At 38.1% G+C, this 26,785-nt stretch overlaps 1 protein-coding gene across 5 annotated transcripts in view; it reads left to right on the plus strand.

Annotated features, from left to right (window-relative positions):
* The window catches only part of LOC139137291 (orexin receptor type 2-like), a 67,105-nt gene extending 42,433 nt beyond the window's left edge, over window positions 1-24,672 (plus strand). For all 5 annotated transcript variants that reach the window (XM_070705300.1, XM_070705301.1, XM_070705302.1 and 2 more), the window contains one exon: window positions 19,420-24,672. In XM_070705300.1, coding sequence (XP_070561401.1) covers window positions 19,420-20,684 — 1,265 coding nt within the window. In that variant the 3' untranslated portion in view covers window positions 20,685-24,672. The remainder of the gene's footprint in view (window positions 1-19,419) is intronic.
* Window positions 24,673-26,785: the final 2,113 nt, after the last annotated feature.

Here is a 26,785-nt window from a genome sequence, read left to right on the forward strand (position 1 = left end):
TATTATAACACACAGCCCCATGTCGACATGTTTCCTTATACAATCGAACATGTATGCATGATGGCAACTTTCTTTTAATCTTTGTCAGTCCAAAGACATGCTGCCTAGACAGATTCCAGCCCTTTGCTATGTTTGTATCAGCTGAATCGCAATGGTTTAGGTAACTGAAGCTGACTCAAAAGTTGTTTGTTGTGAGCATCACCTTTATATCTGCAAGATTACAGATTCTCACGTCCCCAGTGCTCTGGGAGTGTGAGAACACCAGTGTGAGATCGATTTGTTCTCACACTCTGTATTGCTGCGCGAACGAACACCTCGTATATTAAACGTATGTTGGTTGGTCAATTCCGCTCAGCGCGTAGTTCTCTGTGCGAATTATTTGACAAATAGAACATCGCGTAATGTACAACCGGAACTATAGCAGACAGACGACTGTACCGCAGAGTGAACAGGTTGTTCTGGATTTTCCAGATTTTGAGTATGGTCAGCGTCAGCAACAAATAATACCAAGGATGACCGCATTTTGTTGTAACGGGAGAGTTCAGATCATTACAAACTTATCGGCTGTTTACGCTCGTCGACATACTGTCTGGAGAAGAACTGATATGTACAGCGATACAGTTAGCGAAAGACTTCGATATTGTCATGAACGAACCATCTGCACCCGTACCCGAGGCTATGGCAGACGACAGCCCCTTCTATTTAGGAATCAAGCAGAATAACCCAAAACCATCTGAAAAGACATGGTTTAAACGACAGCCTATGGGTCCGAATACCATCGCAAATATCACGAAGAACATGTCGACGGAAAGCGGTTATCTGAACTGAGTAGGAAATTCGCCAATACCAGTGCAAGGAAGAATTTGTTGCAAAAATTAAATGATAATATGGTACCACCGACGCATACCATGCAAAAGAGTGCACATAAGAATGTCCAGTCTGTAAATAATTATTGCAAACTATCTGATACACAACAATATGCCATGTCGCACATTCTGACCGAGACAACAAAAGCTGATGTCACTCAAAAATACGCTCCGACTGCTGTGGCTGGTCCATCATCAAATTATATGAAACTTCAACTACATAAAGGAAGGCAGACTCAGCGACTGAAAGCATCGCATGTTCTGGGCCAATCTGCAATCTTCGAAAATTGCCATGCAACAGGTGGAACTTTTAATGTGAATGTAAATATCCAAAGTCAAACTGGGCCACCCAGCAAGAAACGACCAAGGGTGATATATTCAGACTCTGATAGCAGTCAGGAAAATATTATTGAATTATAAATGTCGGTTTGCACAGTGCTTCACAATGCAGTAGAATGAAACTATTCATGACTTTAGCAATATTATTTATGGCAACACAAACAATGGCCAGTTTATTTGATGACATTGGTGTTTAAGTAGAAAGTTTTATTGTATAAAAATGCCTCTGCAAGACATTTTCAATTTATCAAAAAATACAAGTACGCCTATGCCTATTTGAAAATGTCTGATATGTTGGTCTTAATACGGTTGCTGTTATGTATTCACTAACGATCTGTCACCGACGATATGTGAAACCTATGTTAATAAAATTGCCATATCGGTAATACACCTGTTAACGTGTTTGATATGTGCGTCAATGAAAGGAACTTCATTTTTCTGTGCGGAATGATACAAATGAAACATGGGCAATCGAGCGCTGGTTTTTTTGATAGTATTAACCTACCACAATAAAATGCAATTCTCTAAAGATATTGGAGGGACGTGAGAAAAATAATCCCACATCCCAATTGGCTGAGATGGAATATCTCACACTCGTTGGGGAATTCTGTCTCACACTCGCCGAGACAGAATTCCCCAACTCGTGTGAGACATTCCATCTCAGCCCATTGGGGTGTGGGATTCTATTAGTCTTGATGTTCCAGGCCGTGATTCTCGTTGTAACCTTGTGCAAAGCCATACACACATCAGTTTGCTCTACATATGATCTTAGATGGTCATCTAGCGGTCATTTAGTTTTAATTTTTGTCTGTCTAGAGCCAAAACCCAGAAATTCCGTGACCGATTTCAATAAAACTTGGCACTAGGGGCTAGGGCTTTGTCCAATGACCAACATCAATTATTTTAAAGCGATCACTTCCAATATGGCCACCATACCTCGAATCAGCGGAGACAATTTTCGTTAAAAACTGATACAAAGACAAGGTGCTATGATTTATAGGTCTGACTACAGATAGCTTTGCCGTTTCAGTCACACATTCTAATGGGCCCATTATTGTGACTTCAATTCAGTCACATCTAATCGAATCATTTCATTACAGGTTGGGACTTTGTCATTTACGATGACTTTTTCTCATATATTTTCACTTTACTGGGTATTTTGTGACTAAGTGCTTCTCTTCTTATCAAGGCCAAATAAAGTGAGAAGAAGAGGCAGGCGATTTTTTTTTATTTTTTTTGAAATGAACGTTTAACACAAATGTCAAACTCACTATGATGTATTAGAAAAGTTCATATCAAATCAATTCAATTTCAAAGAAGAAAAACCAAGAATAATAATCAGAAAATACGCTGAAAAAAGAGATGAACATGAAAGACTTTAATTTGAACTTGAAATACGATGACACAAACTGATAAAAGGAGAAGGATGGTTAGATTTGCCGATCAATCGATGATTGACTGGAACAGGAACTGGAAACTGGAGAAATCTGTTAGCTAAAACCGAAAACCTAGAAAAGCCAGGCAACCAAAGCAGTGACGAGACAAGGGAGATGAATTAAACACGAGTTCGACTCGGGGTTTGATCTAATTTTTGACGGAACTCATAACTCTAGTGAAGAAGGGCTAATGTTATTTTTCACAACTAACAGATCAAGAAACCACCCATTTACACCATTCGGTCTATGTTTTACCTCTACCGTCGTACTTGTGACCTCCATTAAAGGCCCATGAGCTGCAACTGCGAATTTTGTCCAACCTCAAATTACCTCTAATCTCCTAAGATATTCATTGCAATCTACAAATTGAACCATGTAGTCATTAACTATGCCACAACAACTTTTACTTGTGGCACAATAGGGAAGAAATTGAAAAGATTTTAGTTCATTTTAAATTTCCCGCCATTTTCAATATCTTGACATATTACGTGAAAAACGGAGAAGTTTTTGCCAAAGTGGAGTGAATGTCTTTCCCGTCCTTTCAGTGGGTTGCAGCATGTTGTATTTGTAAAGATTCAAATGTGTACATGCACCATTTACGCTGTTTATCATGTAGTTGTATGGAGGCGGCCATATTTGGGTGCGGCACCCGTTTATTATTTGTCTTACTGAAACTTCCCCATGCAGTCCCACTCAGTGGATAATTATATTTGGCTAAACATCTCTGATTAAGAAAATTTCTATGAGCTAATTTTAATCTAAATATAAAATCATGAAAATAATGTCAAAAGATGCAGCTCATGTGCCTTTAATGTAATAATCTCCATAAATGTAACATTAAGCAAAATCAGCCACAAAGGTAACAAAACAAACAGGCAACAATTAATTTAACAAATCGGAACCACAAATGTAATATGCAAATAAACCATAAATAAAATAAAACTCAACCCTACATGTAATAAACTTGAACTTATTCATGATCATTTGTTTATCAATGCCCTGAGGAAATTAAAAACTTTAATAAGACTAGACTATAAGTGTAATCCCATTGCATACTTTCGTGAATCTCGGTCTCCTTTTCAAAACACAGAAAACTATCAGAAAACGGCGAGATACCAATCAAACCTATGCGCCAAGAAAGTGGAAAAGCAGTTCTAGACACAATTGATTACCTAGTAAGGAAGCGTCAAATTAGTCCGTCAACCAGTGATATTACACAACTCACAAAGGCAACACGGATGAACGTGCCTCACGTGTCTAGGCCATGCGCAATGACTTATCATTATTGTAAATTTAGAAAATATAAAATGTGAGAATTCTTAAGTGTTCAATAATTGGATGTAGACCTCGCGAGTCAAAGCTTCATTATTAGAAAAATCTGGAGATGTGCCAACACTGACATCTTGGTTTGTTCGCTTCAATCACTGAAAGTTGTCACATCCTGAGGTAACTCAACTCTTTGGCGTCAAGATAGGAAGCGTGACAATAACATACAAACTCAACTACGCGCATACTCAGATGAAAAGAGAAAACGGCCCTGAAGCCAAGTTTTGACATGATCGATGCCTTATTATTCCCCACGGACAACGTCATAGGGGACTTATAGGTTTGGTCATGTCGAAACATGCATGCATGCGTGCATGTTTGCGTGCGTCCGCCCGTCCGTCCATTCGTTCACGCTAATTTCTCATAGATGCCTGGAGCGATTACATTTAAACTTGATACATGGATTACTCCTCATGTCATGATGATACATATGCACTTCGATTTGTTTTGTGATAGGATCCAATATGGCCGTATGGCGGTCATTTTGTTTCGATTTTTTCATATCCAGAGCCATAACTCAGGCACGTCTCAAACGATTTTATTCAAAGTTGGTGCAAGGACATTGACTGTTATCATACATATGCACGTCAAGTTTTTTCACGATACGATGCAATATGGCATTACTTCCGTCTCAATATGTTGTTGCCACGGACAACGTCCGGGGGGGGGGGGTCGACTGCGATGCATCAGTGCATATTTGTGTCTGTCCATTCACACAGATATCTCAGACATGCCTTAGCCAGTCCCTTTCAAACTTGGTACAAGGATAATACACTATGGCATTCATATGAACTTCAATTTATTTGGGTTTCGCAGATTAGTGCTAATTTGCATAATTAGTGAATTTTGAAAACGAGCTCTATTTCTGGAGCGACTTCGCCAAATTTGATGAAACTTTGTACAAACGTTGGTCACACAGAGTTCTAATAGCACACATATGACATATGTCAGTATTGTGTTAATTAATTGGTAATTTGCATATCTGATGAATTTTTATAATTAGGGTAATGTCTAGAAATACTGCAGCAAATGTGATGAAACAGAGTACAAATCTTTAGCACACTGTCTTATCATAGTGTACAGAGACAGTTAGCAGTGTCCTGTTAATTAATTGCTAATTTGTACATTTATTGACTTTTCCTAATTAGCATGCTGTGTGCAGAAATACTGCATCAAATTTAATGAATTGTGATACAGATGTTGATCTCTTAGTACTCTAATACTTTGGAAGACAATAAGAAGTGTCATGTCAGTTAATTGCAAATTTGCATATTTAGTGAACATTCATAATTAGTGTGATATGTCACGAAAAGTTGCACAAAATTTGATGAAAGGTGGCACAGAAGTTGACCTTCCAGTAGTGTAATGGCATGCAAAGATATGTAGCAGTATCATGTCAATTAAGTGCTGATTTGCATATTATAATATGTTTTCGTATTTAGGCTGATATGTCAAGAAATAGTTCATCAATTTCATTAAACTTTGAACAGATGTTGAGCTCACTTTGCTTTTAAAAGTGTACAAAGATTTTAAGTAATGTTAAGTGTCATATTTAATGAACTTCCTAATTAGAGTGTTATGTCAAGAAATACTGCATCAAATTTGATGAAACTTGGTACAGATGTTGATCTCACAGTGCTTTAAAGTTGCAATATGGGTCAAAATTGTATATTTTTTTCGTATAACTAAAGCAAATAGACCATACTATGTTGAAGTACTCTTCATAGCTAAGCCTTTTACAATCCCGGCACACAAACACGTTCATTTTGATACGTTGCGGTCGCCTAGAAAAGCTGTTTTGTAAACAAACTTTAAAAACAAAAAGATCGGCGTTTTCTGCTGTGCATGTGGCAAATACCACCACGATTGATGACGTCTCCCGAGACAGTCAGACAGCCAAGTCCTCATTTGCATAGACACTAACAACTGAGCCACGTCAGTCAACTTTTGAAATCATTGTAAACTTCTTGCCAGTACCAATCGATTTAAAACCTCGCTAGGCCCTATATCGGCGCAGACTACAGGCAGCCGGTTCAGTGTATCTAAAAAAAATTTCCTCGTGCTTTCGCACTCGCCCTCGCATTCGGCTACAGTGGCTCTGTGGGGGAAAGCATAATACACAGTGGCGACGTTGGTGTTTTCGCGAGAAACTGTAGACACAGTCTGCCTCGACGTGGTGCAGCAGTCGCTTGTCACTCTTTTTCTAGTTCTATCTCTCTATCTGACCAAACAATATTTATTTGCCGACATTTCTTGGCTGATTTCATACGTTTTTACGCTGTATAAGTCAGCAGAGACGCGGGTGCAGGCAGCGACCTGACTGCATACGCGTGGGAAGCCACACCGGCGTTATGTGGACCGGGTAGTTTGTATAAGAGTAGTTTATGCTATGAGGTTTATGCTACGCTCCGACGTTCTGATATGTAGCTTTAATAAGGCTACACAACAGAACGTCGGATCGTAGCATAAACTCATATCATAAACTACACTTTTACAAACTACCCGGTCCACATAACGCCTATGGGAAGCCATGTCCACAATGTTGCGGTTTGGCAAACTGTTACCATGCACTAAATACGCATGCGTACATATCCACATTGTAGAAATGACGTTTCAAACTCTGTGCTTTACTCTCGCAGCAGTACGTGCCAAAACAGCACTGTATTCGGTAATTAAATCTATTTACTCAAATTAGAGTCATCCCCGTGTTTCTGTTAATGGTCAAATCTGCAAATAAAATTGTTACGGATTTATCTATAAAGTTGAGTCGCCGAAATATGAAGGTCAATTCTGACACATATTGCAAGTTTCAAACTTGGCTTCACTGCCTTTTTCTCTTTCTAAGCGAGTATGCACGTAGTTGAGTGTGTATGCTATTGTCGCGCTTCCTATCTTTACGCCAAAGAGTTGAGTTACTTCAGGATCTGTCTACTTTCAGTGATTGAAGCGAACAAACCAAGATGTCAGGTGTAGTCACACCTTCACATTTTTCTCACCATGAAGTTTTAACTCGAGGTCAACAACCAAGTATTGAACATTTGAGAATTCTCTCATTCCCCACGTTCTAAATTTACAATAATGATCAGTCATTGCATGTGGCCTATAGACACTTGAGATAACTCGCTCACATGAGGCACGTTCATCCGTGTTGCCATATAAAGGACGCTACGAGCTTTTGCTGCATATACAAATTGGCTTGATGGTATTATTTGGGCTAGCCACGTTCAAAAAACCTATTATTCAACCAAAGGTTTAACACTATTTGTGAAGCAGGAAATCACGACGAGACGGCACTGATATTTACCATGCGTCATGACAATAAGCAAGATGCTATTCAACCTTGAAATCTTCATAAATACAATTTACTAACACAAAGACGCTTTGCTTGAGGTAGTATGCACCTCGAAAGTGAAACACTTTAACATTTGTTCAAACTTTCCTCAATGAAATTTTTAACCATTCTCTTACCAAATCAGGAATAAAAATCAGGGGTCACCTCGCAAAGTTGGGAATTAGAGAAAAAAAAATGCATAATTACCGATATTTTTAGATTCAAAGTGGGTGCCATCCCAGTGTTAACTCTATGGGGAAAAGTAAACGAATTTCAACAAAACTAAGACGTTTCATTTTTTCTCCAAGAGCTTTAAAATGAGCCCCAACAATTGGCAGATCAGAAAAGAATTGTAAAATTTTGAGAGTCCAAATTTCTGTCCCCGAGGGACATTATCTCAGCAATTGACGCAGTACAATGATTAACACGTGACATATCAGCATGCATGTCAACAGATTGCTAATCCGCAGAGAGAAGAATGCTCTTTCGTTCCAACTCTATCTACAGATTCGTTTGACAATGCTGGCGACAGAGAATTGACAAGAATACTATGTTGATATAATTTTTTATGAATTATAAATATCATTAATATATATCCACATGCATCCGCTTAACTATGTTACACACTCTGATGAAGACTGTGTGAAGTCTGTATAATCTGACCCGTTATTTGATGTTAGCATTATTACAGTGCGGTAAAGAAGCCCAAAGAAAATGATTTTTTTAATGTTTTTCATTTTTCAAACATCAGAGGATTGCAAGATGCATGCAACTTAAGTAATAGATTTGATTACTTTGTACTTGAAGCAAATGTTTATTTATAACGCTCTGCTTTAGCATTGAGCACTGTAATTTCCCACGAGGACATCTGTATACTTATAATATATATATATATATATATATATATATATATATATATATATATATATATATATATATATATATATATATATATATATATGAGAAACTTGAGTTGACACACTACCACACCTGGTTGTCAGGTTCCAAACGTAAATTTAGAGCTTCTTCAGGTGTTTTTTACAATAGAAAGTACGAACATAACACATTACAATGGTTGAATTGTACAGGAAAGCGAGCAATGTGGAGTTACAAGTATCTGAAAATCTGTAAATGTACATAAATGACAAGAGAGAGACTAAATAATTACAATGGTTGAATTGAATAGGAAAACGAGCAATGTGGAGTTACAAGTATATTTATACATGCATATATATATATATATATATATATATATATATATATATATATATATAACAAATTACTTCAAGTACAAAGTAATAAAGTATTCATAATAAATAATTTCCAACGAGAACACACACACACACACACACATATATGATATATATATATATATATATATATATATATATATATATATATATATATATATATATATATATATATATATAATTTTAGTTAATAAATGTCTGACGACAATATTTTGAATGTTGCCTATTGTGTTCCGCTGTCTGTGAAACAAATAAACTTTGAATACAATCACAACAAAGGTTTTCATAATTGCGTCCACTACCGTCAAGGTTTGTGGAGTAATTACTAAGTAAAGTTTCAATGTCACAAAAAAGATAGGCAACAACAAAAATCTTCATCAATAATTGTGCTTTACCGTGAGTCAGTATTTCCCTTCAGCTGACTCTTATTCTCGTCGACATGATGGTATTGATATTTCAGTGTGAGAGTTTGTTTATTAAAGGAAATACAGTGCAATGCGATGCAGCCTTTGGCAGCCCTGCGGTCACTCGCCATTTCACTTTCTTGGTAAACAATTTATACCGGTGGTTTTAGCTTCAGAGTCATATTAAAAGCTTGCCGACTCACGATCTTTCTGTCATGTGTAGTGTACCACTTTGACAGATACCGTCATTTAATGTATCTTACCTAGAAGGTAGTTTTTGTCGAAGTTAAGCCACATAAAAGCAAGCAAATAAAATATCCCTGCCAAAGATCTAACTGTTTTAATGGCTTCCTTGTTTGAACAATTCATCTTCTTCTTTCAATTAAAGACGCCGGCAATGTCACAATGTAAAAAGCTGCCATACACCTTCTCGTTTTAGACCTCGTGCAAGTGCAGACAGCACTCGGAGAACTTCAACAAGGACTTGCTGGGAGTAACTGACATGTATTTCTTGGGATTTCGGCATGTTGGACAGGATCTCATTAAAACGGGTTAACGTCTATCTCGCGTTAATATTTATGTAAGTGTTAAGTCTGGGTAACAGTGAAGATGCGGTTGTACAAGTAAGAAAAGTTTCTACAGATGAGGGACAAGTATTGTTACATGGAATTTTAATTACCGTTGGGTGTTAACCGTCCAATGGCAATTCTGCGTAAAACCATGGACAGTCCCCCTCCACTGTTTAAGATAACAATACGGAGATTGAGCAGATGTGTTTTTTGTTTCTGGAATGGTTTTTTGTGTGTAAGGTTTTATGCTCATGGCAACGCGAAAGAACCACTAAAACGAATGAAAAGCGAGTTTGTTTTCAAGTTCATCACATGGCTGAAAATGGGCGTTGCGCCCAAGGCATTGATTCTGGCCAATCAGGAAATGAATACTGGAAATTCATTTCGCGGACGGAAATGCCAGATTTTTTGATGGTTCATTAGTCAGTTCATTCCACATGAGTACTGAAATGCCTTCAAGAGATTAAGGCATATCTTTTGAAATCTCCGATGTTCTTTCAAAACATATTATAAAATTGCCAATGCCTAGATTAAGTGAACTGTTAGGATGGACTTCTTGAAATGAGATCAATCGTTGATGAGTTTTCCTAGCACTTTACCGGTCCCATGGGTGTGATGGTCACCAGTATATTCTTAACATTAGCCTACAATTAGAATAAATCTGACTCCTGTAGCAGCTCAGCAGGACTAAAGTGTTTTTTCCGAGAGAAACAGCTGCTTTCAGAGTTCTAAAACATGTTTTCATAGATAATGGAGTAGATTACAATTGTCTTGGTGCCTTGTTTATTGAGTATATGATCAAGAAAACAGCAGTCTTCTGTAACCTAGTGCAGATCTCTAATCATTCTCAAGCAAGCCGCGCTAGAAATTGCCAAAGTCTACTAAATCGCACGTGGTTTCAGTAACGCCATGTCTTCAAAGAGCGCTGGTATTACCTTGAACGTAGTTCAGTAACATGTGACGATGAAACCACCCCTTTCTTGGTCGAAGGTCTATTCGTATTCAACATAATAGAGTAGAGACGAACTTGTCTTTCGGAAAGTTTAAACTGTTAGTTTCGTAAGCGTGTCCTTGACAATGAAATCATCTTCCTGCTAAAACGAAGGTCTGTACATGCTTACAACAATAACAAAACAGAGTATAAAGATTACTAATATTTGGGAAAGTTCAAAGACAAACATCCTCTACTTACTTGTGAGCACGACTGTTACGTAAAGACCGCCGATTCCACTTTTGTTTACCTGTACTGTGCCCCCGACTATGTGTGATAATGCATTATCAAATGTCTTGACCACGGGAAATATTTTGGATTGAGGTAGTTACAAGTAGAGGCCTCGAAAGTGGAAGACCTAAACGTTTGCTCGAAATTTCCTCAATGAAAGCTTCAACCATTCTCTTACCGAATAAACAACAAATATCCGGGATCACCGTGCAATGTTTGGAACCAGTGAAACAAATTACCAAACACTTTGCGATATTTGAAATTCAAAATGGCCGCCATTCCTGTGTAAACTATATGGGGAAAAATTAAATTTTGGATTTTCTAAAGACTAAGACGGTGAAACTTTTTTTTCTCCAAGAGCTTTAAAATGAGCCTCCGCAAGTGGTAGATCAGAAAAGAATTGTAGAAATGTAAGAGTCTATCTATCTGTCCACGAGACGCGTTCTACCCGTTCCACCTTAAATGTGCACGAAATTTCATGAGTTCGTATTAAAAGAGAATCTCGTGAAACATTGCATTCAATAACAACACATAGATTAAGACTTCATTTTAAGCTTTGCAATTTAAAAAAAAAAACTTTCGACAATTTATGCCCAATATAGCCTACCCTTTGCCGTTTCCGTAAAGGATAGAGTGGAACATTTTTTGCTCGGACTTATTCAATTTGCGCGTATTTATATATCACCTGTATGGGACTTGTATAATTCCATATAGTTTGTGTTTCTTTAAACCAGACCTTATTTAAAATACTCCGACCCTTAACATTTTTTTCGCGTTTTAAAAATCATGCACGATTTCACCTAATTTTGCGTTCCTTTTTATGGCTCGCATCTTACCGACGTGCCTTTTTCCCCTGAAAAATTGATGTATTAATAAAGCATCGGTATTTGGACCCACTGGAATGTACATACAGACATCGAGCGATATCGACATCGAGAGATACATGTCGTTGTGTGACATCAAAGCTTGGTTTATTTTGTGAATTTTGTTCTCTGTTTGGGTGCATTGCATTCTAGGGTTATATGCATGGGCCAATCTTGAATTTGAAACAGTGGGTACCACATTTGGTTTTTTTGGAAATGCCGGATCTGATGTTTGCTTCGTCAGTGTCGGGTAAATGAATTGTGAACTTTCAGAGAGCAGCATATTTGCCCGTCAGTGGGGCACCAATCAGCATCAAGTTTGCAACGATGACATCACTGAGTTGGACATATATGGACCTGATTACAGCAAGGCACTTGAATGCAAGGCTAACGCAGACGTGTGATTTGCTGCCTATTCAGTCTTACGGTTTGCCAATGCTCGTGATGCTATCTATGCTACCTCTGTCATCAGTATGGCAACGGTAAGCTGTTTTTTCTGTGCAGTACTTGTGCTGATCCATCGTGTGCTGAGTGGCCAGGGCCACTTGAACCAGAGCCGAGTTTGCCTGTCACTACCTCAATACTGGGTTGCAGCCGCTTTCAGAGATCTTTTCTAAAGCATCTTAGGTCTCTCGACGCTCAACACTCCTCTCAAGTCGACGTAGGCGCTTCGTGCAAGACAGGGGACTGCCAAATTGTTTAACTAACTGTTGTAAGCAAGTTATTGTGAGTAACCTGACACCACCCAGTATCCCTGTGTTAGCTGAATAATTTTTTACTCGTTATATTTGCTATATTATTTCAGTTCATGTTATGTATACTTTATAGGTCGCAGATCAGTTTTAATATACTATTGGTCTCTGTGTTTTCTCATTCCCCCCCAAAAAAACACTCCGCCTTGTTTACCCTCATGTGGCTTGGTTCTTTTCCAACACTTCGGACAGGGCTACCCCAAGGCAAGCTTGTGACATGCTGGAATAAAACAAGAAAAAGTACCTTTCTCAAGACCGTGAACATGTGTCTTGCTATTTCGCAATAACTTCACCAGTATTCACAAACCAATGCTTGGTCGATCTTCAACATGACTATGTATAACATTTTACCAAATTTACGCCTTTGAGCCTGAATCTACGGTAGAAGAATGTTTTTTGTAGGGTTAGTAAACATCTATTACCTGGTCATGAGGGCTATAGCGCCTGTTCATTACTCAGGGGGCGAGTGTTACCGAATACAAATCGACGTAGGCCGAGGGGTATAGCGATGTGTTTCTGGTAACGCACGACCACGAGGGGTAATGAACGGTGTATTTGTTTTATAACACGCCACACGCTCATTTTGTACCATGCTTTAGTTTTGAATGTGTTTTTCTATCGTGCAATGAAACAATCCATTGTGACAAATTTGCTTAGTCTAGGCGATTTCTCCACAGCGGTGACAGCACTACCCATTTCTTCACGCAAATATCCTGAGCATACCTAGCAATATCCTTGGCTACACTTGCATCTTTGTCGTCGATGAGCTGTTCAAGTTCCTATGCTGTTGGAATGGGAAAATCTTGCTGTTTTAGAGAAAGGCTTGCGCTTGTCCTGAGCGCTCATCACGTTCTAGTCACCCGCCATCGTTTCAAAGCTGCAGACGACACTACTCGTATGGTCACGTGACCGGGCACTTTTCCAAATTTTGGCAAAAACTATTTCCCTAGGGAAATAATCTTTCAAAAGTACCCTCTGACGTCACTTTTGTCGATTCAGTGAGGACTAAACGTTTCTATTTTCTCATCACGTGACGTATTCTGGCGAATCGCAACACGGATTGAGCATGTGGTGTGTTATAAAATGTTGTTAGGAGAGAAAAGGTTTACAAGTTGCGTTAGACCAACATGTTCGCGAATGTGTTACCTGTGTGTAGACCAGCTGTCAGAGCTGCTAAGTAAAGAAACTGGACATGGATCGCTCTTGCATAACACCCCTTTGTAGTACAAAGAATCGCGTACAATGTTGCTCTCCGATTGCCCATAGATCCTCCAAACGGTCGTATCTACACTGATGACAGAGAGTTTATTTGTTACGTATCTCCAGGCTAGGTCTCTTTTTCAATTAAGTAAAGCCATTTTAAAATTTAAATTACGATTTCAACCGTAAATCTAAGTAGCTGCATCATTCTGATTACCTTCTTGCAATACTTCTGTTACTCAAATAAATGAACTCACTTGAGAGTTATCGTTTATGACATAAAATGATGCGATTAATGGAATGGCTTCTTTATTAAAGCTGAATTTTCAGTTGGGAATTCAGAAATAAAACATGTCCATTAATCATTAGACGCTGATTCATAAGTTGCTTATATGCGTGCATGTAATAAATGTATTGAGAGGCGTTCATTAATTGATTTCCTTATTGAATCAAAATCTAAAATGTCTCCTTGAGGCAATATTATGAGTGTGGTATGTTCAATACAATAACGTCTTTTGCACTCTTACTTATTTATTAGCGAGCTTTTGTGTACACACTATTTCTGGTATAGATATCAGGCTGGTGGCGAAAGGCGATTAGCTTCATTAAACAAACAACCAGAGAAAAAGCATCGCCATCGTAGAAACTTCAAAGCTCCCGATAACAAGCAAATTTTGGGCAAGTGAGTTTTCTATCGTCGTCGTTACATTGACTGTGGATGTTTCATCGGAGTAACTGCCTACAGAGCTCACTTGAAAACATAACTAGGGCGGCTGTGTGGAAACGTTAAATATAAACCTGAAAATAAGATTAAGTAAGATGAGTTTTTCGAATAGCAGAGATGACATTTTCAATTTAGTATTTGTGTAACCACCGGCCATTCCTCTAACGGGGCAAACCTGTATCACAAAGACACCCATTTATAGACATTTCTTGTGACGTTCCAACGGATCGACTCTAGGACCACGTTTGTTAATTTCTGGCATCAATGACTTCCCTTGTTCCTCTGAATTGCCCAACTTCATACCGTACGTCGACGACTCAATTTTATTCCATACAGTACAAAATAGTTGCAAAATTGACTTGAATGTTTAGTTGCTAGCTGTTAAGCAGATGTGATAAATTTGTGTACATGTTATGCTGAGAAGCTGACTGTAGTCTCCTAATAAAAGCCAACTAATTATGCAATTGTGGACAGTAGCAGAAAAAATCTGTAATGGGTCACTGCGAGTGCAGGAGCAAGTACTAGAAAAAACACACTGTGCTTCTTTTGTTTGGATGACTATCGACAGTAATATTTCCTAGAAACATAATACTGTAAAAAGTGCGGATGAAAATTACCAAGTCAATCTCGATGTGTTTTTGAAATGACGGCATGTAGTTGTACTGTTACACGATTCATTCCTTCTACCCCTCATAATGTATGGATTGGAAGTCGGGGTAATACTTATCCTACACATTTGAATGACATTTTCCTTTAAATGTAAAGCTGGTCTGTATAATGGAATGGACTTCAGTAATAATAGAGCATGCTCTTCACAACATTTTACAAAACTTGGCGCTACAGAAGGTACAATTTGTAGTATTTGTGTATGATTCCTTGAATCATACAAAGCCAGAAGCCTTTTAAAGGGAAACAGTCGTGGGAATTGCGCCTGTGCGAGTTTCTTACTCACAAACGATGTATTTCGTGCACGATATCTAGATGCACCTCATCATCATAGCTGCAATATTTAAATTATACGATGTAGATTATGACAGACATGCTTTAACTTTCATCAATCACCATCGTACCTTGGATACAGTGTTTACATTGGTCATAGGGATCCCGTACGATCTTTGAACGCAGTTCCAACGATTGCATCCCTTTACGGTTTGTTCTGGCCCATATAACACGCTAGGAAAAAAAACGTTCCAAAATATGAAACAATGCTGAAAATTAGACATGCAGTAGGCCAACTCACTGTTAAATATGTTGCAATGAAGGTCTTGAACGATATCCTCAGCAACATGAGAGAAATAACCATTAGCAACAAGAATAGAAATTATTTGCAGTCATCAATCTGCTCAGCCTTGTCCAAGTACCTTCTTCCAAGGTGTTCGATTTCGTTTTGTTGAGTAAGTGTCATTTTGAGAATAGCGAAACTGTATCCATTTAATCCCTCGATAGTTAAAGGCTACCTTTGTAGCTCTGTCTGAGAGTTGCTTGCCTCTGTTCCCACGCTGAATTTCAGTTTCAGTTTTTAGTTGAAGGTTGCATTTTCAATTGTGTAATTTTGCCTTACCGCACTCCCAGGGTGTGTTGTTGAACAATAAAGTTCAGTTTCTTTTGCATTCATTCCAAGCGATCCCAATGGTAACAGTATGCAAAAAAACATGTCATTTTGTCATAACAACCTGGTACACGCGAGTTGCTGGACAAAACTATTTTCCACTCTTGTTTTTTTTTTCAAAGATGACGTTTTCTTTCACGTGTTCACACACGTGAGCTAATATCGCAGCCAAGACTGTCTGTCTGTCTGTCTGTCTGTCGTCTGTCTGTCTGTCTGGTGGAGCGATATCTCAAGAACGCCCGATCGGATCAGAGTCAAATCTAGTGCATAGATTCAGTTTGCATATGACAGGAACTGCTCAGTTTTTGGAGGATGTAGCCTCCATATTTTATGCTTATTTCCATAATTATTTCCATGATTAAAGAAAAAATGAATATTCATTAACAACGGCTGCACCCAATTTGATGAGAATTACTACAAATGTTGATCACACTTGGATATATTAGCGGTGAAATACTAAGGGCGACATGTAAGTTAATTGCTAATTTGCATATTTAATGAATTTTCCTAAATAGGGATATATGTCTGAATTAACTTGATCGAATTTTACGAGACTTTTAATGTTCATTGGAGATACAGTGATATGCAATTTTTACAGACATTTAGTAAAAGTAAATCACCAATTTGCATATTTAACGAACTTTCCTAATTAGGAATACACCTGGATTAACTTTATAAAAGTTGTTGAAACTTGCTGTGTAAATTTTAGATACTATGACATAACATTATTGAAGTCATTTAGCATTTTGACTTCAGAAAATTGATAATTTGCATATTTAACAAACTTTCTTGATTAAGGAAATATATCAGAAATGACTTCATCAAAGTTTACAAAACTTGCTATGTACATTAAATATACTACAACGTAACGCTCATGAAAGTTGTTGTGCATGTTGAGATCAGCTAATTTACTAATTTGCATATTTAACGAACTTTCCTAATTTGGGATACATATCTATATTGACCCGATAAAAGTGGACGAAACTTGCTAGGTACAATGAAGATACTATGATATAACAATAATAATTTGTTCAGCATGTTGAGATCAGCTAATTACTTATTTACATAGTTAGTGAACTTTCCTAATCAGTGATATATATCCAAATAGACTCTATCAAAGTTTACAAAACTCGCTATGTACATTGAAGACACTATGATATGACATTATTGAAAGTTATGAAGCATTTTACTACGGCTACAAGCTCATTTGCATACTTACTTGACAAATTTCCTAACTAGGGATATATATCTGAATTGACTTAATCAAGTTTACAAAACTCTCTATGTACATTGAAGACACTATGATATGACATTATTGAAAGTTATGAAGCATTTTACTACGGCTACAAGCTCATTTGCATACTTACTTGACAATTTTCCTAATTAGGGATATATATCTGAATTGACTCGATAAAGGTTACAAAACTTGCTATGTACATTGAAGATACTATGATATAACATTATTGAAAGTTATGAATCATTTATTTTCAGCTATTACTAGTTTGCATGTTTAATGAACTTTTCTAATTAGGAATATATATCTGGATTGACTTGATCGAAAGTGACGAACCTTGCTACATACATTTGAGATACTATGTTATAACATCTATAAAAGTTGTGTTAGCTTTTTTAGATAAAGTAATAACACATTTGCATATCTATTGAACTTTCTTAATCAGGGATATTTATCTGAACAGACCTGATCAAAGCTGACAAAATATGCTATTTACATTGAAGGTGCTATGATAAAACATTACTAAAAGTCGCTTGGCATTTTTAGACCAGTTAATTACTAATTTGCATATTGAAGTAACTTTCCAAATTAGGGACATAAGACTAGAAGGACACTACAGAAGTTTATGAAACTTACTATGTTTATTGATGAGAAAAATGTATTGTATTAGTGAAAGACGTTTAGCATTTTCATGTCAGTTTATAATTTGCATATGTACTGAGCTTTCACAGTTTGGCATATAAATCTAGAAGGACTTGACCAAACACAAATACACTTGCAATATAAAGTGGTGATACAATGACAGCAGTCAAAGAAATTTAGTATTTTTATTTCAGTGAATATTGTTCATGATAGTGATCATAGCACTTTCATTATTGAAGTTGCAAACTTGTGACAAAAGTTGCAATTTACAGACAACTGCGATGTATAGTGAAACACAATTCATGTCTCGTTTAGAGTGTGTTTATAAGAATTTTTTTAACTTATGCTATATGTTTGAATGGGTAATAAAGCATTAATTTATATAATAACTTAAATTAGAAGCATTAAATTGAATACTAATAAAATTATAAAGTGCTACGCTGTATTATGTATTGTAACAACTTTATAATACCGTTCAATAAATGAAATATCGAATATAAATTTGAAAGTATGAGTCTTTAAGATGAGGTCATAGTTTATCTATTTACTCATATATTGATTGATTGATTGATTGATTGATTGATTGATTACAATGAAGGGGCTCCATTTTCAATCACAATTTGGGAAAATGGCCCAATAAGGTTGTAATCTTCAATTTGGTCCTCTAAACAATAACGTAAATAATAATTCTAGCACAAGTATAAAAAGAACAAATATGACTTTTAATCGCCATGTGAGATCCGTAAAGACCAACTTCCTCCGCCCTATTACTATAGGATACAGAAAATTGATCCTAACAACATGTACATTCCGGCGCCAATTTACTGAAAGCATGCATAATGTTTGTAATTTTGGCCGGTTCATGCTTTGGTGTGACGCAACCACATAGTTCTGATCAGCTTTTTTTTGTGAGTTCTTGTGAATCGTCAGAAACAAATGATGCTATTGTATTTGCCAACGCTGATAAACATACAGTCTTATTTGTGTCTCTCTTCATATGCTACTTGATGTTCTCGCATTGTAAAGACCAAATAGTGATTCTGGCACAGTTCAGAACAAAGTGTTGCTGAAATTTTGTTCTGACAAAATGAGAAAACGACTTTCTTCACAACGCAAACTACCACATTAAATCTGTCCAGACATAATTTTACCGTGCTAATATTTTATTCAAACTGCTGCATCGGTTGGTCGTAACGGCTTAGCCAGAAATGTGATACGTGATAACATTTTCTATTTTCAGCTTCAGAAATCACATATTGAACAAAATGATAGAGCTGTCTCTCCATCTTGAAACCCTATGATTTTCTATAATTTCTTATGTGTAAAATGTACGAGCTTAAAAAATATGTCGTGCGATCACATAACCAATTGTACGGTCTGCACCTCTTGGTTAGGTCAGTGTTGTATTGTTTCCCTAACCTCCAATCCACAAACCAACTGAGGGTGCCTACCCGACTAAATACTTTTGTCAAGCGAAGTTGCATATGACCAAGATTATTTTTCTTGCTTCGAAACATTGTGAAGTACGCGGCCGGACAAGTACACTGCGGCAAAACAACTGGTAAATGTAATGTGAGGCAACAGGTGGGCATATGTTTTATTTTGTCTTCAAATTCTGACATTCTGACATGATATATGGTTTTCCTTTACAGGTATCAGTTGGATAACCAGCTCAATGATGACCGAGTCAGACATCTTTGATTCCCTCGGCGACGAAAATGGAACGTTACCCGCGTATGACCAGCTAGTGTCGGCACTCCTGAAGGAGTGCTTGCCGTTCTACGCCGTCTGCAGCGTGGTGTTGGCCGTAGGTGTTCCGGGGAACACGTTGGTTCTCTGCGTTTATTGGAAGAAACGACAGCAGTCCAGTGCAAACTTTTACATTTGGTTCCTGGCCCTGGTTGACCTTTTGGTGTGCACGATAATACTTCCGCACGAGTTATACTGGTGTGTTAACTACTATGACTATCGTAGCAATATCATTTGTAAAATATTCAAATCCCTACTTTTGGTGAATGTCTGTACCTCTGGCCAACTCTTGGTTGCCATAGCTACTGATCGGTACTATGCAGTGGTCAAACCACTGTCTTTCATTAACACTGTGAAACGAGCCCAAATTACTGCTTGTTCAGTAGTCTGCTTCTGTGCTATAATTGCTACGCCAGCTGTTTTTATTAACGAAGTTAAAACTACAATCCGAACGGCAGACTCCCGCGAACTGTCGGTTTGCGATAGACACAATTCAACGTTGTTCAGTTTTGCGTATGAAGTCTTTTGCGCTTTATTGGTTGCTGCATTGATCGTGGTACTGGTCGTTCTGTACTGGTTTGTAGCCAGAGCGGTTATCAAGCGAAACACCCGCATTGAGCAAATGCCACGACCACCTGCTACCGGGCACCAAGAGGAGCGGGCGACAGGGCCTATCGGACTGGACCACACACAGGTGGTCATGGATCAGCAGCCGGACAAAAATGAAGAGCGGTCTCGCAAGCGAGAAAATCAACAACAACTTCACACTGACGTTGACTCAAACAGTTACAACAAAGAGCGAAGTACGGATCACCATTCAATGTCTCAGCCGTCTTATCCAGCAGCAGGCCACTCAACCAAACATGCTCTAAATCACGGCCCCGCCCGACAAAACGGTAGACCAGCGCGAGTTCTGAACACCGTGAAAATGTTGGTCACTGTGACGGCAGTATTTTTGCTAACTTGGATACCCTGGATGATAATATCCGTCATACGTTCCACGGGACTCGTGAAAGAAACTGGTCAGGCCTGGAACATCATCACAGATTTATTCTACTGCCTTCTGTACATTAATCACGGTGTCAACCCCATTGCGTACGCGTTTGTCAGCAGCAAGTTTCGCACTGACTGTAACCACTTTTTGGAGAGAATGTGCAGGAGAGCATAACTTTTCCGCGCAAAAGGCTAAGGCACGTATCGTATACGGTGTAGCTAGCAAGTACGGTGCAATACTCAAATCGAATAATGTTTGAACATCACCGTTCAATTTCGTATTCATCATCCAGCAGCGGTGATAACCATCTTTCCATCACAAAGATACCCGTGAGTAGGCAGTGGTCAAGTGTTCTAGAACTAATGCGCCACGAGGATATTTTTCATACAAACGATCAAATATTTACAATATTTTTTGGTCCACAGCTTGTCAAGACTCGACGGTTTTGAATCCCAGTCTGGTAAATGGCGTCTTCGCTGTCTTGTTTTTGAGAAATCAAAAGATTTAGTTGCTATTTCGACTCTGACTTGGTACAGAAGTACGCTACGTAGTTCAAACGATAAAGCTGAAAAAACGTTACGTTTGCCATTTACTCAGGGACGGGCTGGTTCAAAAATGTACAATTTTACCAAGTAATTATTCTTAAAATGTGTATTTTCAACGAATGACCATAAACAGAAGAAAATATTTTGTCAAACTTTCTATATGAGGCGAGAAAGAAGGGTCTTAACACCTCATTACACTGGTGCATAACCGTCCCATTGGAGTACTCCCGGATTTTAAGCTAGCTTGATTCGCCTGTCCACTGACCAAAGTTTCTCATGGTCTATCAAAGTAAAGGCTGGGGATAGCAGAAATATTTCAAGTGTTTGCAGCCTCATTTATCTGTGCCAGTGGAGAACAATTCTCAGAAAATAACACCAGTAAACCTTACAAATGTTTGTGTAGTATACGGCAGTGCCTTGACTGTATTAACAACATTTAAATCAGCATTATTTCAAATGACTTCGAACAAAACCTCGAAGTTACGTATCATCGGACTCTTGACAGAGCTAATATATGACTGTGTACAGCAGATCAGACATTTCGTCATGTTTTTATAAGATTTGTCTCCTGCACTGTCAACCATTTAGCTTGCATGTCACATTTCACAATCTTTTCACTTCCTAATACTGCGTCGATTAATGCAACAGCAAGTTAATTGACCTCATTTAGGTGTCAGTTTTATTAAACATTCACTCATGCCGCCGCTCTTCAAGCAGCCCCCTTTTGAATGAAGACAAATGTTTTGATTCGCAGATTCTAGTGTAGCGATTTATCAAAATGACGTTCTATTCTACGTCCAATCATGTTTCTGTAAGCCAGTGTCACCTAGAGTCTTTTGCAATTATGCAACTTGAAGTTTCTAGTTGCCAGTCGACTGTTTACAAAGTCGGGTCTGTTGTTGATGCTCCTGTTGGTGATCAAAACTATGGTCTATCGTTTATTACATGCCTTGATGTGAGTGCAAAATTTTGCAAATATTTCGCACGGGTTAGCGGGCCGGTGAACACTGTAGTGACCGGTTTCCATGCATACCCGTTCAAGTGAAGCCCTTCGACGTTTTCGACGTCAAAGAAGACGCATAACACTAGATGTAAAATATCCATGCGCACTGCTATTTTGACTTTCGTTAAAATCTGTTTGATGCTGGTCGATAATCGTGAAATTGTTTAAATTGCCCTTCATGTAACTAAATATCATATGGCGTTAACTTTGAAGAGGCATGTAATAAAAATATTATTGCCTGAATACATGGGTTTACGTATCCTCGCAGCAGGAGACAATTTGCCCTCCTGGCGTCGGACAAATTGTCACCTGCTCTCGGGCACATAAACCCATGTATTCAGGCAAAGATATATAATTTTGTCTCTGCATTTTAATTATGGTACAGTATGCCTTTGAACTCTGCACACTTTATTACGCTGGTGTCTTCGTTCTACAACTCTTCACGGCATCACAGTTACGGTTCAGTTGTCTTTTCTATATTGTCCTGTAGCCTAACGATTAGCAAGTCTGTAGTAGTGTTTTGTACTTCGAAATGCTGTGTCAATTTTAAGTCTTTAAATTCATATCATGCCAAGCTGAACAAGAAATCACGCGCTCATGAACATGATGGCAATCATTAATAATTTCGCTGTTATCAAAAGAATATCACAAATACTTGGCTAGGAAAATATTCATTGATCTGGTCATGAAATTGTTTGCGAACACCTCAAAATGTTATGTGAATTAATCATGAGTGCTAGTTATACACACATATCAAGAATTCAACCGTAAAATTGCCGCCGCTATCATTTTGATGAGTGGGTAAAACCATGTCAATCTGAGTATTAATGTTGTGACAACTAGATGTTCCTTCATTTATATGTGAGTGCACAAATGCAGATGATTACGCAACCTGATGGAGTTTTCCACTGTCTCCGCACAGAGATTGCAGCCCTCCTCTGAAGCTGAAAATCAGGATGAGGATGATGCTATCTTTATGCTCGTTCTCCAAGCCCTCAAAACATGGGCCCAGATGTCAAAGTAGATTGCCACGACTTGAACTGGACATTTTGAAGAGCGCATAGAATAGAAAAAGCTATTTTTAGACACTTTAGTGTTTTTACTTTGATTCAGTGATTCCGTATTCCATTTTTCCGTGTTTCCGGATTCCATATTTCATATTTCCGGTAATTACCCTCAACGGTTTTACATTTGTATAATAATTTCTTCTTCCCTGCTATTTCGTTAAACATAATTCTGATAATAAGTTCAACCCTGAATTTGGTGTTTCGCGTTTAATGCAGTAAAGCGCAATAAACTTTCCAGGTGAGATCCCAATGCTTGTGACCAACTAAAATCTCAGTATATATTCGCTCTTGTTTGCATCAGCGTGGGAATATGTTGAGTTAAAAAGAGTCAGGAACGGGCAACTAAGAAGGTTCCTACGTAATTTTTGCAGTGCGGCGATGGATCGTCGAAGAGAGTGAACAGATTCAAGTTGGATGGAATCGTGTTTGGGCAACGTCAAGAAGTTAAGCGCATTGACTTTTAAAATCTGTGTCATTGTTTGGAAGAGTCATGTTACATTGCCTTGAGACACCACTATGCTCAGTTTTTTCTACTAGGGCCAGTCACAATCATGATAGTCTCATCACTCTCCAAGGCAACAGAGCTTTGATAATCTGTTTCTAGTCTATTATGAGATTCAAAGAGATTTGGTCGTGAGATTTTGGACGTGAATTGCCGACAGTACCAATGTTCGAAGTCATGGCGTCAGTATGAAATCGTGTTCTGTCAGTGAAGTACGTACAACGGACGATTTTGTATTCGATAGTGGGCAGGTTGTTGAACTGCAGTTTTGTCAGCCGAGTGCACATCAAGCTCTATTCAGTGAAGAAATAATATGCATTTTGTTAGCAGAGCTCATAGCTACAGGCAACATCCATGGACACATTGTCTCATTTCTTGTTGTATTTCAGTACACCAAAGTTCAAACAGAAGCGCGGGAGTGGGGAGACTCCAAGTTGTACGAGCACATGCCACCCAAATGGGTCATGCTTTCACGAAAACATCTCTAAATATAAGCAAGAAAACCTGAAACGTGGGTTGATGACAAAGCAAATGAGCAAATTCTTTAGGAGTACATGCACATACAATATAACTGTAAATGACATGTAGATATTATCCGAATTTAGGTCAGACATCCTTATTAATGGGTCGATTTTTTGAGTATACATGTGTAGATTATTTCAAGTTGGCCGGCTTGCCCTCTCTACGCAACTGTTCAAATCTCTTGGCCGACTGATTATGTTGCACAGCAAGGTTGGGATCTCGTCGCGAAAGTTTACTCTGCAAAATTTATGGAGTCCGACATTTGTTAAATTTTAAAGGTAGTGGGTATATCTTCACAGAAAGAAAAATATTTAAATACTTCTGACAAGAAGACATCACATTGAAAGGAAAATATTAAAGCCATGTTTTATTGATGAAGGTTGTACTGACACGATTAGATTTTTTAAACGATGGAAATGACTGCCTTTTCCAATTATTGTCAAACCAAACCAGGCTTTTTGCCAATTAAGACATTTCTATTTATCATTATTACTGTAACAATAAACGACACATTTTAATTGAACATTTTGCAAATTTGTTGTATGCTTCCTTGTTAGAATGTTTCAATGTGTTCTAACGTGCGGACAGAATGCACCATATCATCTCAAAAGCCTCATCACATGATGTTGCGTCTTCCATGAATGCACCTCGGGGACAGATATTTGGACTCTCCAAATATCTACACTTCTTTTGTGAGGCTTGGTGACGTGACCGTACACAAAGAAGAAGTGCGTGCACATCTTCTCCTGAAATGTTGCACAATTTTCAATCACCACTGTGACTTTTTGTGTCAAATCAAGTGCAAAAGTAGACTGTCGTCAGTCCCTTGTGCCTTTTCTGTCTCTCACTGGTGTTGTCTCTCTAACATACGACGAGAGGGGGAGGGGGAATCGTAAGAGGGGGATCGTAAGAGTAACAAGGGACTGTCGACAGCCTACTGCAAAAGCTGTATGAGCGGAACTGAAATAACGGGAATCAGTATTAATGGGTGGAGAGCAGTATTTGGTGGTTTTTGCCATCCGAAAAGTTGGCGTACTGTGTCTCTCGATCGTTACTCGCCTTGAACTGCCTTGAACTTGAACTGGAACCCAGTCAACGAATCACACTACAGGTGTGTATACAGCTTCATTGTTGTAAGCTATGTACTGCTTGCTCCGCGTGGTCTAGTCATTGCTCTTCAATGCTTGCAAACGTGGCTGGAAAATTCTGGCAGAATTGACATTGGCATTGCAGTTCGCCCATGAGCAAATGTCGTTTATGACGCAGCGGGCATCATTTTTCGGAACTGATGCCTGGCAGGCAACAGTTCCGACAAATGATGCCTGATGACGTTATTTACGTGGATCAACGCAAAAAGAACACATCCCACGTGACTATTAATTGACGAATTAGAACGCAGACTGCGGATGAGATGAGTTATAATAATATATACGTTACTTGCAGTGACAGAGAAAGGTTCAAATTCGATGAGGTAACACAGAACATTGTCAAGTTATAGAGGTTCGGCCAAGCCCAAACTACACTAAGAGACGAAGTAAGAAAAACAACGGAGAAAGCAAAACTGTCGCTGCTCTCGTGGAACTCAAGTGGACTAAATAAATATACTGACAACCACCAAACTTTTGTCTAATTATGATATGGTTGGTATATGTGAAACATTTGCCAAACATGTCACGAAGTTTGATTCGTTTCTACTGGGTTATACCGCTTTTTCGACATGTCGACAAAGGCGTTCAAGCATTGGTAAATTTTCAGGTGGTGTGAGCGTATTTATCAAATCTCATCTTCTACAATGAAAGAGTTAAAAGTATTGATGACACAGTCTTTCTTGTGTTATGATAAGATTTCGGTCGTATTAATGATATTATCAGAGGATTTGTGTATGTTTCGCCGGAGGGCTCACCAATTTATGACGATGGGGAACCGGATGGAACCACACGCCGAGAAAATGGTTTAGAGCGAAATTTTGATAAGTGTAATAGTCTCGAACGGGACATTTACAGGATTATATAAGTAATGAACCCAATAATCACGTACATGGCGTGTTTAATAATGGAATTGATCATTTTGATTTAGAAAGAACAGCCAAAGATAAACATGTAAACAATTTTGGAAGAACACTTATAGAATGTTGTTGGAAATCAGATATACACGCATTAAATGGTCATTTTGTTGGTGATTAAGATGCAGAATTTACGTGTACAGCCAACTAAGGAGCAAGTACTGTTGTACTGTTTATGTAAGAGCGTCAACATCTCTCTTTGAATATATTGAAAATTTTATTGTAGATACTGTTGACTTGTTCAGACCATTTTCCCATTGACTGCGAGTTATTTTTTCTGTAAATACGGACACAGATCTAGACACTAGCTAGTGTTTTATCTTATTATAAATATTCGTGAAAACCTGATATAGCTGACTCAGTTAATTTGAATTTGCAGAGTGATAATACACTACACCTTCTCAGAGAATTTGCAACTGAAATCGAAAGTAAAAATATAAATAGTGCGCTTTGTTTATTTGATGTTATCATTTCTGAGGGATGTTTAGATCTCATATCACAAGTTGGTGGTAAACACGATTGGGACTAATTTGGGATAATTGGATTGTGAAGTAATGTAGGTTTGATCTGCAAA

The sequence above is a fragment of the Ptychodera flava genome, chromosome 7 (assembly GCF_041260155.1).
Source record: "Ptychodera flava strain L36383 chromosome 7, AS_Pfla_20210202, whole genome shotgun sequence".
Taxonomy (NCBI): domain Eukaryota; kingdom Metazoa; phylum Hemichordata; class Enteropneusta; family Ptychoderidae; genus Ptychodera; species Ptychodera flava.